A 16875-nucleotide genomic window follows, 5' to 3' on the forward strand; every position below is an offset into this window, starting at 1 on the left:
ACGAAAACGAGCGTTTGGCCGTCGTCCTACTACCAGCATCAGAGAAGTAGCAGATCAGCATTTTTCGCTACATGGTCCGTACCAAACAGACCGCTCGTAAGTCCACCGGAGGAAATCCTCCCCGCAAGCAGTAAGCAACGAAGGCCGTGTAGAAGTGCCCCAGTCACGGTTGGCGTTAGGAAGCCTCATCGCTACCGAACAGAAACTGTAGCCCTGCGAGAAAAACACAGCTATCAGCAATCGAGCGGGCCCAAATTGTGACCCAAAATAAACCACAAACCAATAAGTTCTTTTCAGGACCAGCCAATTATATTCCAGTAAGATATAAAAGAAATTTTCGTTTTACATTGCCTTACAACCTCTTTCCTTCCGGCTTGAATTACTATCAATCTTGATTAGGTATATCTTTCAAATGTCTTCTCATTTCATGAAAAAATGTCTTCATTTGTCTTCACCGACCAGGATTCTGAATCGGTTTTAGCTTTTGAGCCAGAATTCTGCCAGAAATTGATCAGACAACCGAAACAAATTTGTCTTCAAAATGAAAAACCCGTTTTCACAACCTTTCCCAGTGAGCAAATTTTCTGGCAGACCCTGCTTTGCTAGATTTCTGTAAGTCTTGGTTTGGCAGCCCTGTCAGATTTCTGCGCGTATCCTGTCGGGTTAGTTGAGCTAGGGCGAACTCGGTTTCGCTCGCGTTTTCTGGCAAATTTTGACAGGAACCGAGCTAAACCCTAGCATAACTCGGACATAAACTGTGCAAAGCTCCTGGCAATTCCTACCTGGTAGAATTTAGCACGAATCGAGCAAAACATCTGACAAAGATATGGCAGGAAGCGTGCAGAGATCTTGGCCGTACATTTCTGGCTCGATTATGGATAAAAGTGAGCAGCATCGGTTGGTTTAACCGCTTCTGTCAGAAACGGTTGTTGCATTTGAGCGAATTCGTTGCCAGAATTCTCGCACAAATCGCGCAAAATGCTCGCAGAAACGCTGCCAGCATCAATTTCGCTTTGCTCAACTTTTGCTAACTTTTTGCTTGCCACGCTGACCGGGTTCAAATGTCTTCACATATGGCGTCGCTGTGGGTCAGGTAACTTCAGAAAAATATTGTTTATAGAGTTCTATGCAAATGATTTCACTCACACTACTTGGGGATTTGTTTTCCTCCAGCTGTCATATGTAAAACTGTCAGTCAATTTAAACGTTTGAAATCGCTGGCCAAAAGTATTTATGATAGTGTTTAAATGCTCTGTATCACGTTGAAACTTATTTCGGAGACGTATTGTGGTTATCACTGGAAATTGGCAAAAATAGCGAAAAACAAGATAGCGACAAGATTGCGAAACCGCCATTTTTAAGATTTAACCTTTTCAATTCCGCAAGGCTACAAAAATGTAATTTGAATCGATTTTTATATGAAGTGCTCGAGCGACTATTGCTCTTGAACCAAGGAAAAACTTAGGACGATGCAAAAGAATCGAATTAGGCATCAAAAAGGCACACTAAACAATAAATTAAATGGGTACCAAAAAATAGTAACAAATAATTTTCGATTTTCGCTCAACAGGTAGTGAAGGAGCGAATAAATCCATGAACTGTCAATTCATGGCCGTCCGATACCTGACCAACAGGGCCTATATATTGCTAGATGTTTGTTTTAAACTGGGCAGATGGAGCTAACAGGGTATATTTTCAATTCTTTCGCTATTTTGGATTGATTTCGTTGCCTGTTAAATAGATTAATAAGATTAATCTTCGGTGAAAAGCACAATAATCTGACAGTAGATACAGAACACTAGATAAAGATTGTCGCTGGTGTTCCCATTGTTTTCACCTCGGAACATGTTTGTTTTGCTTTCGGTATATATCTGTCAAGTTATCGAAAGTCTCTCTAGTAAAAGTCTTTGGTCCGCACTTTTGGTACACGCAGAAAAATATGACCTTCCTTTTACCTACAAACCGTTTAGTTGAACTTCGAATTAGTAAAATGCAGAATTTGTCTTTCTTAAATTCAGTCTCGTTTATTCTGCTGTGATTTTTTAATTTTCAAGATCGAAAACGTCCAATGCATAAAATTTACAGCAGAATAAACGAGAGGCAAACAGAAAAATTACGTGATATCTGCTATGAAACAAATTTCTATGTGGCATACTATTATAATTTCATTAGTTTTCACATGATATCTATGCGTGACAGATAATTTTTATGTGCTACTACAAGTTGCAAAAAATATGTGTAAAATCAATATATTCAATATAACGAATTTTCTCGGTGTACATTTTCGATTGTTATTGTTATGAAATGGAAGAGTTTGTATATACCGCACAAGGAAATGAAAATTCAGTACAGATTTAGACAATTTGTACATTCTAATTAGTGAAAATACATCAACCAAGAATGGCCATTGTTTTGCTGGCTAAAAGAAACGAAAAATATTAGTCGCTATGACACAACGATAGAGGATTATTTTTTTTGCTTTTTTTATTTGGCCCATTTGACAGGTATATCCCGGAATCAAAACAATGATGTTCCAACCACTGATGCCAGCGACAATCTTAATCTAGTGTTCTGTATCTACTGTTTTCCTCCACACACTTAAAATCCATTACCTACTAGTAGGTAATTTTAATTTGCTGTCCTTATTTCACTGCCGGAAAACAAGGGAGAGGGAATGATTTTTTTACTCAAAATTAATGGGATGAAGTTTAGTCGGCTTTGGGGAATATCTCATTATTTTTGGGTAAATTTGGACTCCCTCTCTTTCGTTTTTCGTTGGAGGAAGTGGGATGCACAGATTTAAAATTACGGAAACGAAAAACTACCTAAAATTGAGTTCCTTTGACTCAATCTCGTGGTATCGTGGGGAACTTAAAATTAGGTAAACCGTGTTGAAGGTAGTTTCCATTTAACCACGGCAAAAATTACAACTCATTGATAGGTTTTTTATACTCAAATTTAAGTTGATTTTACCTAATTTTGAGTTCACCTCAAACAACTCAAAAGTACCTTCCTCCACGGAAGACCTCGACTGAGTCGAATCTCTCGTTTTGTTTTTGACAACACTAATAAGTGCGAAAGCGACGCACAACTCAAAAGTAAGTTAAAAGAACTTATTCTGCAGGTTGTTTTATTTAACCGTGTAGGTAATGCAACCCAGTAAAGTTCAGCCGGAAATGAACTGGAATTCTGGCTGGTTCCAGTTCGTATTCCGGCTCCAGTGCAACAACCGATTCTAACTAGAATCGGTTGTGTCACTGGAGCCGGAATACGAACTGGAACCAGCCAGAATTCCGGTTCATTTCCGGCTGAGCTTAACTGGGTAAGTTTTCTGTGCACCTATCTAGGATAGGATCCGCCAGCTGGCTTCTTCTTATATTTTACTAATCCCTGTTGAAAACGACTTACCCCCACTCGACCAATGTTGCCAAAATATTTGTTTTGTTTCGGTCGTATATTTGTTCTGATTAAAATATTCTATATTATGTACCAATTTCATGGAAAAATCAAAGATTTAGTCTTTATATCCGCATTTAAACGATCATAACGTTTTTTCCATCGGAATACAGCAAAACAAAATAATATATATTCGTTGTTGGACATTACGAAAAATATCTTCACGCCTCTTCATTTTTGTAAGTTGCTTTCTGAGTCAAGCAACCTCTGTCACAAGAATAATTTTCTCTGTTCGGATTTATTTTAAATATTCTAAAACTACTTTTCTGCAAGGTTTAATTTTTGTTTTGGAGGAATGTATAGGTTTTTATATGTGATTGTTTCGGAGAAAACAGCAGTAGAAAATACACTCTCCTATTTACACCGATGATCGATTCAGTTGAAAACTGTACAATTCAACTGTATCGATAATACCAAAGGAAGAACAAGAAGCGACTTCCGGGATAACTTTCTCCCTGTTTGCTCAGTACTTCCAATTTACTCGGTACTGGAACAAAGACAATTTTTACATGATGTTCAAAATATTTTCATACTTACGCTACACAGCCTGTTGATTTCGAAAAGAGGCATTTCCGCATTACTCCGCACACAGAACAGAATCCACGATAACCGCGCTACCGGATCTCTTGGGAGCTTCAGTTCTGGATAATATGTTTGATTTCGTCTGCCAAATAATGCCTGCACTTCATAATTACAGACGGATGTTATAGAAAGAAAGCGGTATCTCGAGAAAACAAAAAAATCAACACGGTTAACAATCGTCGTTTTATGTTTGATATCACAATATGACAACACTTCCAAGCAGCCCTTTGGTACTTTTAGTTTCCAAGCCGAAGGTTTGCCTATGTCACTTTCGTCCAATCACGAGCTGGTTCAGAATTGGTTCAAAAACAGAAGACAGAGCTGGCGGATCCTATCCTAGGCACCTATCAGAAATTATGACAGGTGCACGGTAAAAAAACTTTACCCATTTTATGTATTCAAATTGCCCATTTTCGGAAATTATTCGAGCTATGAAAAAATGGGTATTTTTTATTTCTTACAATGAGTACTTTTTATCCATTTCACAACTACTCGATGAGGTAATGTCAATGGGTATATTGATCTTGATAATGGGTAAAAAATCCTTAAGCATTATTTCAAGCGAGTTATCCTGCAAACTAAGGATAGTAGTGGAACCTGCAAATTATCGCCCTGCTTCGGAGTCCGTGGCGGAAACGGAACATTTCGGCAATGCTCCGAAAACAACGTCTGTTTAGACTACTGAGGATGCTGTAAATATGCGCCAGTTTGGCATTTTTAGAGTAGCCAAAAGATCCAGCCATCAAAAATGTATCCAGTTGGCGGTTTTATTTTGTTAAGTACTTTTAGAATAGGATTTCTATCTAGATTCTTATACTTTTATAAGGAAACAATAATGTGAAATGAATGTTATTTTATGTTTTTTTAATTCAGAAATAATTCTATTGACAGTATTTTTCATTCTGGTGCGAATTACATGAATGTATTTTTTATGCATTTTGTTGTAATAGTTCTGCGAAAAATAATGGGTGAAACATGCCCAGGTTGACGTACAAGGTCTGTAGAGGGTTGCCACATTAAAATCTGTATTTTTTCGTGAAAAAATCTGGAAATCTGCACAGCGGGAGAAAAATTCTGTATCGAAAATCTGTATTCAAAAAATAACTAGAAGCTTCCCAAAAAATAATATTTTGACAATAAAAAAATTAATTAATCTTTGTCTGGAGAACAAATGGTGTCAAAATTTGGCACTTTGTTCCACGGCTTAAAGGTTTCTTAAGATCAGAACTGTATAGGGTGCCTTTTAAGTGTTATTCGAAATTCTAATAGGCTCGGTACTACATATCTACACTGAAAATCTGTATTTTAGCCAAAAATCTGTAATCTGTATATACAGAAACTTGGTCGTAAATTATCTAGAAAAATCTGTAAAATACAGAATAATCTGTATATGTGGTAACCCTGGGTCTGTACACATTTCCACATAGATCTTTCATTAGGGCCTAAATCGTAAATGTAAACAAACTGCGTTTTCGCTATTATGACATTATGCAACAAAAATACTACAAGATTGAGGTGAAAATTAGTTAAAATGGTTTTTAGTTCGATTTATAATTAAAGAAAACAAAACGGCGAAACGTACATTTTCTTCAAGGTTCGACTTAGGCCCTTCTCCTCATATGGAATATAAAGGCTAAACTTACATTTTTAGACAGAACCGGGCGTACGGTTATTATACACAAATTTATTCTTTAAACGGCGGTTCTATTATATAAATGATAAGCAATATCTGCTATAATCATGTCTACTCGATAGTTGTTGCACATAAACATTCGAATATTTTGATATTTTCATGAAATTTGAAGAAAGGATGTACGCGCCCTTTCATATACATTGGGTTTCTATGCGCCCATTTGCTGAGCCCTATTAAAAAGTATACTGTCAAGCTCGCCCATTTACCCCTAGGATAGGATCCGCCAGCTCTGTCTTCTGTTTTTGAACCAATTCTGAACCAGCTCGTGATTGGACGAAAGTGACATAGGCAAACCTTCGGCTTGGAAACTAAAAGTACCAAAGGGCTGCTTGGAAGTGTTGTCATATTGTGATATCAAACATAAAACGACGATTGTTAACCGTGTTGATTTTTTTGTTTTCTCGAGATACCGCTTTCTTTCTATAACATCCGTCTGTAATTATGAAGTGCAGGCATTATTTGGCAGACGAAATCAAACATATTATCCAGAACTGAAATTCCCGAGAGATCCGGTAGCGCGGTTATCGTGGATTCTGTTATGTGTGCGGAGTAATGCGGAAATGCCTCTTTTCGAAATCAACAGGCTGTGTAGCGTAAGTATGAAAATATTTTGAACATCATGTAAAAATTGTCTTTGTTCCAGTACCGAGTAAATTGGAAGTACTGAGCAAACAGGGAGAAAGTTATCCCGGAAGTCGCTTCTTGTTCTTCCTTTGGTATTATCGATACAGTTGAATTGTACAGTTTTCAACTGAATCGATCATCGGTGTAAATAGGAGAGTGTATTTTCTACTGCTGTTTTCTCCGAAACAATCACATGTAAAAACCTATACATTCCTCCAAAACAAAAATTAAACCTTGCAGAAAAATAGTTTTAGAATATTTAAAATAAATCCGAACAGAGAAAATTATTCTTGTGACAGAGGTTGCTTGACTCAGAAAGCAACTTACAAAAATGAAGAGGCGTGAAGATATTTTTCGTAATGTCCAACAACGAATATATATTATTTTGTTTTGCTGTATTCCGATGGAAAAAACGTTATGATCGTTTAAATGCGGATATAAAGACTAAATCTTTGATTTTTCCATGAAATTGGTACATAATATAGATTCTATATTTTAATCAGAACAAATATACGACCGAAACAAAACAAATATTTTGGCAACATTGGTCGAGTGGGGGTATGTCGTTTTCAACAGGGATTAGTAAAATATAAGAAGAAGCCAGCTGGCGGATCCTATCCTAGATTTACCCAGCAAGACAGAGTCAGTTTAGCCCATTTACCGCGCCCTTCTGAAAATTATGTAAACGGTTTAGCCCTTTCGCAAATGGTGGTTGCTGAAGGGCGAAATCACGACTGGGATGCAAATTGAGCGTAAGCATTTTTTTAGTTTCTACCCACTAAAAGCACATAGGAATTAAATTCTTTGTTATATTGTCATAAGGTTTAACCAAAGATGCTTCCGGAAAAACATGGCCATAAAGTAATTTATACCTACAATAAAAACTATTTAGAAAAGCGTCGCCGAATATTGAAACTGACTTTTCTCCATTTGAGTACATTGCGACTTAGGCCCTAATGAAAGATCTGTGTCGATTTATGGGTACAAACGCTTTACCCATTTAATGGGTTATTCCACTTGTATTGAAAATGCGTAGTTTTCTACGCATTAATTGAGTTCTTGTCGGCCAGTCTCACGAACACCAGGGCAGCTTACTGGTTGAAAACAATCCCATTTACTTTTGCCGTTTTTGTTTACTATTTTCCACCAGCTATAGTGAAGTAGTATTTGTGTCATGTGACGTGTACGTACATGAGCCGTAGAAAAGTCTATGGGTACTTGATTTTATCAGTGTGGAGGAAAACAAATCGTTGAACACACTAATACAGTTACAGATTGTCAAGTACTCTATTAGGTTTGTTCCAGTACCAGGAGAAACCGGAAGTACTCCGGAGAAAATCGTTCTTGTACTTTCGTCTTCTTTTTTGTTCTTCTGGTAGCAAACCGGAGTAAAAAGGTACAAGTATTTTTGGCTTCTGTTTGCTCCGGAGTGACTTCCGTGTACTGGAACCAGAGATGCCAGGTACTTTTTTCAAATGTCTGCAATAATAATTTTAAAAGTGTGGGAAGAACAAAAAATGTCAGGAAAGCTAGTGTAACCAAAAGCCTTTATATTCAAAAATCTGTAAATATCTGCAACCAAACTAAAAAATCTGCAAATATCTGCAACCAAACTAACAAATCTAGGATGTGTTTTCAAAAGGTCGTAAGCGACAAAAGTAAACAAACTGAGCTATCTATGTTATATAACTCTTCTATTAAATTTCTATCATATGACTCGAACGGAATTCTCAAGACACAGTTTTTATGTAAATGATTAAATAAATTAAAAAACGCCGTATGCGTATTAACTATCAAATTATTTCAAATAGCGTATACGGCTTTTTGGTTTCACACGGTCGTAAATACATCAGCATTGGACTTGCTAGAATGTGGAGATACGCGTGTAGTCAAAGGACGTAAGTAACATTTATTTGATTATTTTTGCATATGTAGATACGCTTACAGTGAAGCGACCTATGTACAATTTTTTTCCATTTTGTAACTTCACATAGGACCTTTGAAAATTAATAATTTCTGTAATTTTCTCTCGAATATTATTTCTTATCGTATTGTAGCGAATAGTGACGAATCAAAACATTAGATCTTTGTGCACCCAATTTTCTCTTCTGCGGACTCTTCTAATAGACCTCTATCCCAAGCATGTTTGCGTCACTTGCTTAAAGAATGTTGATTGTCTCTGATGGGATATCTTGGCGTGAAAGCAACATTTAGTGATAAAAATGGACACAAATAACGGATTTCAACTGCTACTAAGTATGTATTTTATGAAAACAGTTAGGAGTAGTAGCTAAGTTATTTTTTGTAGATGTAGCAGAACTTATGCTGGACGACGAGGCAGCCAACCGAACGTCCCTTGATTTGTCATTTAATCATGTTGTTTCATCTACACCGCTTCGTCAGCATCTACCACAAGGTTTTGTGATGAGTGATTGCACGAGAACTAACAATACGTCATTAGTGGTCCATACCATGGATCAAGAGCTTCTTCGAACTCCTTGTATTAGCAGCAGCTCATTATTAATTAGATCAATGGATGATCAATTTCTTCGATCTCATCCTTCTCGGTACTCAAAATTGCAAAGGCATGAATCAAATCAAACCATTCCTGTCATAGATCAGGAAAACGACTTACTAGTAAGTCACCAGGCATATGACTCGGCTCTACTAGTTCGAACTATGGATTCCCGGATCTTGGGAACTCGCAACGCCCGTTCTGTTGAATCAACGATTAATGACCGCGGAATGACTACCTTGCCATGGGGAAAGAATCGTCTATTCCAATACAATCGGTCTATGACTTCGGAAACTGCCAGCGTAATGAAACACAGAGTTTTTCAGACAGCTCGACGAAATCGTTTTGGTGGTCGATAAAACAAGGGTTCACTGGATTGTAATTTGGATCGGTCAATAAATATTCGGCCCTTTCATGACGTAACGAATCGGAATGAGTCTACTACTAGGATCAAGCGTTTCTGCGACAGGTCATCAGACCCATCACAATGGAATAGGCTATCGAATATGCGTCGACGGCTTCCTTCTGGCGAATTATTGCATCCTCAAATGAATCTATCTGTGCAGCCAGTTGAAAGTACTCCTACGTACACTGAATGCACTGAGGCTGCCGCACAAATCGGAGATGAAATTACCACTGTCGAGGAAGAGCCTCAACGCAATGAAAGTGAGCGCAGAAGAAATAATGAGGATTCGGATAATACTGAGACTGATGAAAGTATGAGTATACGTACAATGCTGTTTAGAATCCATTAAATAATTATTTTATTTCTAGGTATAGCTGATGCAGCAAACAGCGCAAACTGTACTATATTCAACGACGATTCGGTGAAGGATCCAGACTGGGTGCTTTCCAACACCAATATTGATAATGAGGATGCAGATGACGAAGGTGACCCAACTTTTCTTAATAACTTATCGATTTATGAATACTACGAAAAATTCAAATCCAACTGTAATGAATACCAATCGGATAATGGAACCGTTGAATATCAATCGAGTCAATCTACAATAAAAACACCTAGTTCTGTGCAATCCACTATGGATAGGGGTAATTATAAATTTCAATATTTTAATGGAAACATAACCGGTCTAATTACCGGAAGATATATGTAGGGAATGAGATGAAGAGAGAGAAATATTAAAATAAAATTGTTGGAGCGGAGAGAGTATACTGTTCAAAAGAGATAGAATTAAACGAGTAGGAAAAAGCTCGTCAGTTGTGTGATTGATTTTGAACGAGGAGGTTCGGCTACTGGTTCGTCCGGACACGACAATGGCGCAGCTCGGTAAAGTTAGTAAGTAGGTATAGGAAATAAATAATTTCCCCGAGAGGGTGTCCGATATATAATCCCCTGAGAGGGTTTCGAAAGTATTGCCCCTGTGAGGGTGTTGAATGAATCCCCTGAGAGTGCATCGAAAGTATTTCCCTCGAGAGGGTTTTTCTAAAAAAAATTCCCCCGAGAGGGTCATCAGAATATATTCCCCTGAGAGGGTTTTCCGTAAGTAATGCCCCAGCGAGGGTCAATCCCCTGAGAGGGTATCGAAAGTATTTCCCCCGAGAGGGTTTGTCTATGAATAATTCCCCCGAGAGGGTCATCAGAATATATTCCCCTGAGAGGGTTGTCCGTAATACCCCAGCGAGGGCCAAGAATGCGCTAAATTGAAAATAATGACCTAATTTTCTGCCTAGTCGATATAGTTTTCGGCCTTTTATTGTTCTTCGTTGGCAAACGCTGTGAATCACCAAGGAAAAAAAAATCGGTGTGTGGTACAAGCGAGAAGGTAAGGTTTCTTGTTTATACCGCTGCACCGTTGCGCTAGTTACCGCGGCTCTTGTTTGCAAGAGTAAGCAAATTGCGAGTTTGAATTCGCTTTCGAATCTCCGATCACGGGATACGACCACCGACTCGTTTGTATATGTGATGTGTTCTGAGCGAGGTATTTGCAAAATTTGAAATCAGTTTGTTTCCCGGGAAAGCCTGTTTGCATGGTTTCTGTTGTTTCACCAATGTGAAATGCGTGAGAAAAAAATATGATTTCGCTATCGCCATTGCGTTTTTGTAAGTGATCTCGGCATCGGTTCTTTTGAACTTGCGGAACATCGAGCTTTCGGAGCGAGAAAAATGTTAAATGGAATTCTCGTTACCCTCACCTCATTTCGCGAAATTGACTTTGGTTTGCTACTCCAGCTAGGTATGTTAGAGCGGTTCTGCTTTTTTTTACGAGCGGAAGGAAAAAAGAAATGAACTCGCTATCACTATTTCGCTTTGCATGGGTGCTATGGTTTCGGCACCTGGGGTGTCGAGCTTTGGGAGTAAACAAAAAAATGAGAGACGAAATTCACGATGCCTCTCAGTACAGCGGGATTGGACTATTTTGGAGCCGGTTTGCCTCTCCGGCAAGACATTTTGGCAGTTTCTCCTATCCCACATCTGTGAAGAAAAAATGGTATCGCCGTTTCCTTTTGCGACGGTACCTGCCATGATTTCCTCTTGGGGTGTTTTGACACAAGTTGGTGTAGCTGTATAGCTTTCGGAGCGAATAAAATGTGAAATTAAATTCACGTATCGCAAGATTAAAATGGGCTGGCACATTTTAGCAAGGTTTCTGCTTTTTTGCGCATCACAATGAAATCGCTATCGCCATTTTATTTTGCAAGTGTGGTTGCTAGAGTTTCGGTACCGGTTCATTTGAACACACGAAGTAAAGAGTTTTCGACGCGAGAAAAATGCGAGACGGAACAGAACTCTGGTTGCCCTCTGTTCGAGAAATTGAATTCGCGTTAACTCCGGCAAGACATGGTTCTTGTTCATTGTTCACATGTAGGCGAAAAATGGGTTCATCACCGTTGCATTTTGCGACAGTGCTTGCTATGGTATTACACACAAGTTGGGTTGAAAGCGACTTGAAAGGGGGTGTAGAGCTTTCGGAGCGAGAAAAATGAAATTTAAGCTGGCTTTCTGTATCGCGAGGTTCAACTTGGTTTGTCTCCAGGGTTGCCACTGATTGTCTGGCAAAATCTATCGGTTGTAGATTTTGAACCAGAAACCAGCCAGGTTTCCATAAAAACCGTCTTTAAAAAAAATGTGTTCAAAATGAAAATGTCTTCACATCTGGCATCGCTGATGTTGGTACACATGTGTGATGCAAAAAACAAGAAATTTAATGGGTATCGTTACTTTGTTTTGTAAGGATGTTTACTATAGTTTCAGCAAATACAAATTGTAAATATTTGTATTTGGTTTCAGCATCGATTTTTTTGAATCACGCGAGGTGTCGTTTTTTGGAGCGAAAAAATTAAAAAGAAATCGCGTCATTTCTACGTATCGCAAGAGTGCGAGGTCTTTCTAATGGGTATGATATTTTTGGCAGTGCAGAAGATGTAAGAGAATATGAACTCGCTATCGCCTTTTCCTTTCGTTAGGATGCATGGCCTCTGGTTTTGGATCGTTGACACACGCGGGTCGTGGTGTAGAACGGAAATTCAATCATTTGCTTAGCGTCTCCGATGAGACATTGCCAAAAAGATGGATTTATCTGCTAAGTTATAGATTTTTGACAAACGAAAATTTGTTTTGTATGGCAACATTGAGTAAAATCTTAGATTTATCGAAAGTTTTGACGATTATGAAGACAAAATAACAGAACAATAGAGTATCGGTATTCGTTTTGGCAGACTTATTCCTGGTTGTATGTCTCGAGTTCAGGTGTGATGTTCAGATAATTCTTGTTGTACCTAGTTTGTATTTGATCCAAACATGGGATTGAACGATGCTGTACTATGTGCAAAAAATATTCTAAACGAGAGTAGAGGTCGTGGAGGATGTAGGGAATGAGATGAAGGGAGAGAAATATTAAAATAAAATTGTTGGAGCGGAGAGAGTATACTGTTCAAAAGAGATAGAATTAAACGAGTAGGAAAAAGCTCGTCAGTTGTGTGATTGATTTTGAACGAGGAGGTTCGGCTACTGGTTCGTCCGGACACGACAATATATAGACCCAAAAATGTTCCATATGCTGAACGGAACAGCGCTAGAGACCACCCGTGCTACATTTTAGATTTATCCGATGGATTTCCATGTGAACATTCTCAATAGACACACCGAGATACACCGGGTGAGATTATTCGCATGGAAATGCATTCAATTAATAAAAAAACTTAGCACAGTGTAGTAACCATTTCGTCTAAGAGGACATCTACTTCATCCCTATGCTATATTATTGCACGCTGCACTAAAAAAAGATTGATCATTCCATTATTTTCTTTTTCTACGATTAGTTGAAGCAGCAACCGGAGGCATGGATGGACACTGCATTGATGATCTAGCTAAAGATACGCTTGATGTCGCTAAACGTAAAGTAAATCTATTTAAACTTAATAGGACAGCGAAAGAAAAAGGACTACAGTACATTAGGAAAGACGGCACTGTTGTTCCGACACGTAGTGTAAAACCACCATGCAAGTGCAACATGGAATGTTTTTCGAAATACACTGAAGCTGTACGCAAAGAAATATTGACCAATTTTCTACGATTGAAAAGCTCGGGACAAAATCAGTTCCTTGCAACTCATATGTTTGTGAAACAAACAGCACGGATAAGAGTAAGTCGATTGGTATAGAAAATTGTTTTTAAAATAAAACCATATATTTTTTCAGGTGGTAAACTCCCGCAGGACTTATAGTCGTGTTTACAAACTGCCTTCTCACAACGGCACCACAACAGTCTGTAAAGTTATGTTCATGGACACGTTCGACATAAAGGATAGAAAACTTCGCTGCTTAGCTGATAAAATAATTCAGGGTAATGGAGTCGCTCGAGATGATGGCCGCGCGAACAACACTAGCCCGAAAGAAGTTAAGCGAGGACATCATTAAATACATAAAAGACCACATCAAAGCTTTCCCAGCCTATACTAGTCATTATGCACGGGAGGATTCGTCTCGTTTATACTTGGCAAGCGACTTGAACATAAAAAAGATGTACGAATTATACCAATCAAAATGCGCAGAGGATGCTCTCATTCCGGTCAACTACACAACTTATCGATTGATATTCAAATCATTAAATATGTCATTTCGCAAGCCGAAGGTTGATACGTGTGGGCGTTGCGATGAACTACGGATGCGTCTTAAAATAACTACTGATTTAGATGAGAAAGAAGAAATTGAGCGACATAGAAACCAACATCATGACTCGGCAAAACGTGTATACGACGAGAAGAAAAGGATATGGAACATGCCCGAACGGATCCTACAGTACGAACTACGAGTTTTGATCTTCAGAAGCAGCTTGCAACACCGTTCCTCTCATGCGGGATATCGTACTACTCGCGCCAATTATACACGTATAACTTGACGTTATTTACTGCTAATAATGACGGAAATGTTGCGACCTGTAATTTGTGGGACGAAACTAAGGCCCGCAGGGGTTCACAAGAAATCGGATCGTGTATCCTGAAGGATTTGGAAAGCCTACCCTCGTCGATCCGATGTGTAAATTATTATAGCGATCGGTGTTTCGGCCAAAACTTGAATAAGTATATTGTATCCATGTTTTGCTATTTTATCGAAAAAAGCAGTTTAGAAGGTAAGAAAATACAGCTCAACCATAAGCTGATACAGAGCGGCCATTCTCATATGGAGGTGGACAGCATACATGGAGCAATTGAGCAGTGTAAAAAAAGATGCACCGTAGACATCGAAACGCCCCATAACTGGGCAGTATTTATTTCAGCTATCAGACGATCAACCCCATTCGTTGTAAAGGAACTCAAGCAGTCTGAATTTCTAAACCTAAAAAGCTTGGTTTGTCGTTACAAAATCCCTAGATGATCACAGCAAGGACAACCTTTACTCTTCAAAGAAATAATGTTTTTTCATTACAACACAGATTATCCCGGAGAGGTGTTTTTCAAATACGACGTAGGAGCAACGAGTTTTCAATCATTCTTGGTTCTTCCTGCGCATGCATCTAAGTTTTCAGGCATTAAGCTTCAACCGATTGAATCTCAACCCATTCAGTTACCAGACGCAAAAATGAAAGATTTAAGAAATCTAATGCTGTATGTTCAGCAGAAAGAGTATTACAATGCATTTCTCAAGAGCATCGTAACATCAGGGCGAGGAAGGAAGCCAAAATCGATGGCATTGGATCATTTTGATGGGGATTTAGATACTCCAAGCGATAACGATGATTTCTGAAAGCCACGCAGTAAAATATAATTTATACCCCATTCAGTCACAGTGGGCCCTATTCTCACAGTCCCGTAACCTAGTGACTAGAACAAAATTTCCTTCTAGTTACTAAGTGACGTGACTGTGAGAATAGGCCCCAGTATGTGTATTGCTTTGTTGTATCAGAACTAGCAGAGTAACATTAACAGTATAATAAAAAAATATCCAAAAATTGATGCAAATTTCATTATTTTAATTCTCATGTTATGCCGAGTAACAGTTTTTTTAAAAACACCGCGTGTCCTATACCTTGTACGCATTATTTACATCTTGGTTGTGTTGTGTTCTCCTGATTGCTTACTATCGAGTATTCTTTGGATAGGATCGGACGATATTAGGAACGTGGTGCACTCAGCACGCATGATCCAGATGAGAGTCGATATATTCGAAGCGACCCCGGGCATACTAGCCGATTATTTCTTCTATTCAACTTTAGCAGATTCGGTTAAACATTTTCCGTGACATTTACCTTGACATACTTTCATCGACTAAGTACAATCAGGCTTTCCCGAAACTATTCTTATCACTGAAAACACAATAAAGTAATTAATGTAGAGTTTAGCTCTTTTCGGCTGTCGTTATCTGATGAGATAATAAGCACACAAGTATTCTTGGTTCGGCTTAAACCAGCACATCCACCGCTCCTTTCTTTGAACTGGACGGGAAGAACCTAGAAAATACCATATTGGGATCAATGTTTGTATCTAACACCTCATACAAGAACACTCGCGGCGGAATCGAAAAAAAATACAACCGTGGTTTTTCTACGTCGTACTGACAAAAATTCGATCGTGAACCGACAAATGGCGAAACTAACAAATGTACACAAACAGAGTTTTGATTAATATCTGAAAGAGGAGTAAAAATACTTTATAAAAAATATAAAAACTCATTTATAAATATTCCACACTTCATGAAAATCAATAAAAAACAAAACGGCGCATCCGACTTTCAACTGTAAACAAAATGCCAGGCGGGTTACGCCTCTGCATTTCTAAGGTAGTGTATACAGGCGAAATTGACAGCATCATTGTTTACAAGGTCCGTAAACAGAATCGCCCTAAACAAAAACCAAGTGCTTGTTACGCCCAGGGGGAATAACAAATTTTCCCCTCCAGCGAGCACGGCGAAAGCCACATTTGATTTTTGTTTTTTGGCGACACTGCAGGGCGAAATTAAGAGTCGTCAAAACAAGAGGGCGACTCGAAAATGGCCTAATCAACATTTCATAACAACACTCGGCGAAATAATCTGTTTTCAATTTTATCAACGAAAACGTTATTTTATAAAATATTTTAGTTATGCTTCCGAAATCTAGTATTGTTTCAAAGTGTTTCAATACATTTGAAAGCGCAGTATGCAAACACAGTTAAAATACGATTTAATTTTCTGAACCGAATATTCAAAGCTATTTTTCTCGATTCGATATCATTACGACTTCGGCCCTTTGGTCGATTCATGATCGAATTAATGAACAAAATAAAACCGTCCTTACGACGTTTTATTTATGTTTACATCCCGCGTATGAGCAGAAAGAGAAAAGAAAAACGATTAGTGACATTTCGACCTTACACACTAACATCGATTTAGGTTTTTTTCCTTTAAACTCGACAAAACATTCAGCGCACTCTACCGGAGAGTAGCTAAACAGTAAACTATAGCTGCAATAGCTATTGGCGATTCTACGTTGAAACCGCTCGCAGATAGCGCTGGAAGGAAAGTGTTGCTGATTTTATTCTGTTCTGTCATAGTGCATATATTTTATGTA

General features: G+C 38.4%; 1 protein-coding gene and 1 long non-coding RNA gene across 3 annotated transcripts; both read left to right on the forward strand.

Annotated features, from left to right (window-relative positions):
- Positions 1 to 7430: 7430 nt before the first annotated feature.
- Positions 7431 to 9865, forward strand: LOC131683226 (uncharacterized). Of its 2 annotated transcripts, none has more exons than XR_009304438.1 (5): positions 7431 to 8103; positions 8167 to 8253; positions 8413 to 8611; positions 8664 to 9587; positions 9645 to 9865. It is a non-coding gene; the product is annotated as an uncharacterized LOC131683226 (long non-coding RNA). The 2 variants fall into 2 exon arrangements; XR_009304437.1 differs by having other exon boundaries at positions 7431 to 7817.
- Positions 9866 to 13124: 3259 nt separating this feature from the next.
- On the forward strand, positions 13125 to 14236 carry LOC131679247 (uncharacterized). Its single transcript, XM_058959939.1, has 2 exons — positions 13125 to 13474; positions 13530 to 14236. Exons 1-2 carry the CDS (start codon positions 13172 to 13174, stop codon positions 13746 to 13748), a joined length of 522 nt encoding a protein of 173 aa, XP_058815922.1. The 5' UTR covers positions 13125 to 13171; the 3' UTR covers positions 13749 to 14236.
- Positions 14237 to 16875: the final 2639 nt, after the last annotated feature.

Source organism: Topomyia yanbarensis, chromosome 2 (genome assembly GCF_030247195.1).
Source record: "Topomyia yanbarensis strain Yona2022 chromosome 2, ASM3024719v1, whole genome shotgun sequence".
Classification (NCBI taxonomy): domain Eukaryota; kingdom Metazoa; phylum Arthropoda; class Insecta; order Diptera; family Culicidae; genus Topomyia; species Topomyia yanbarensis.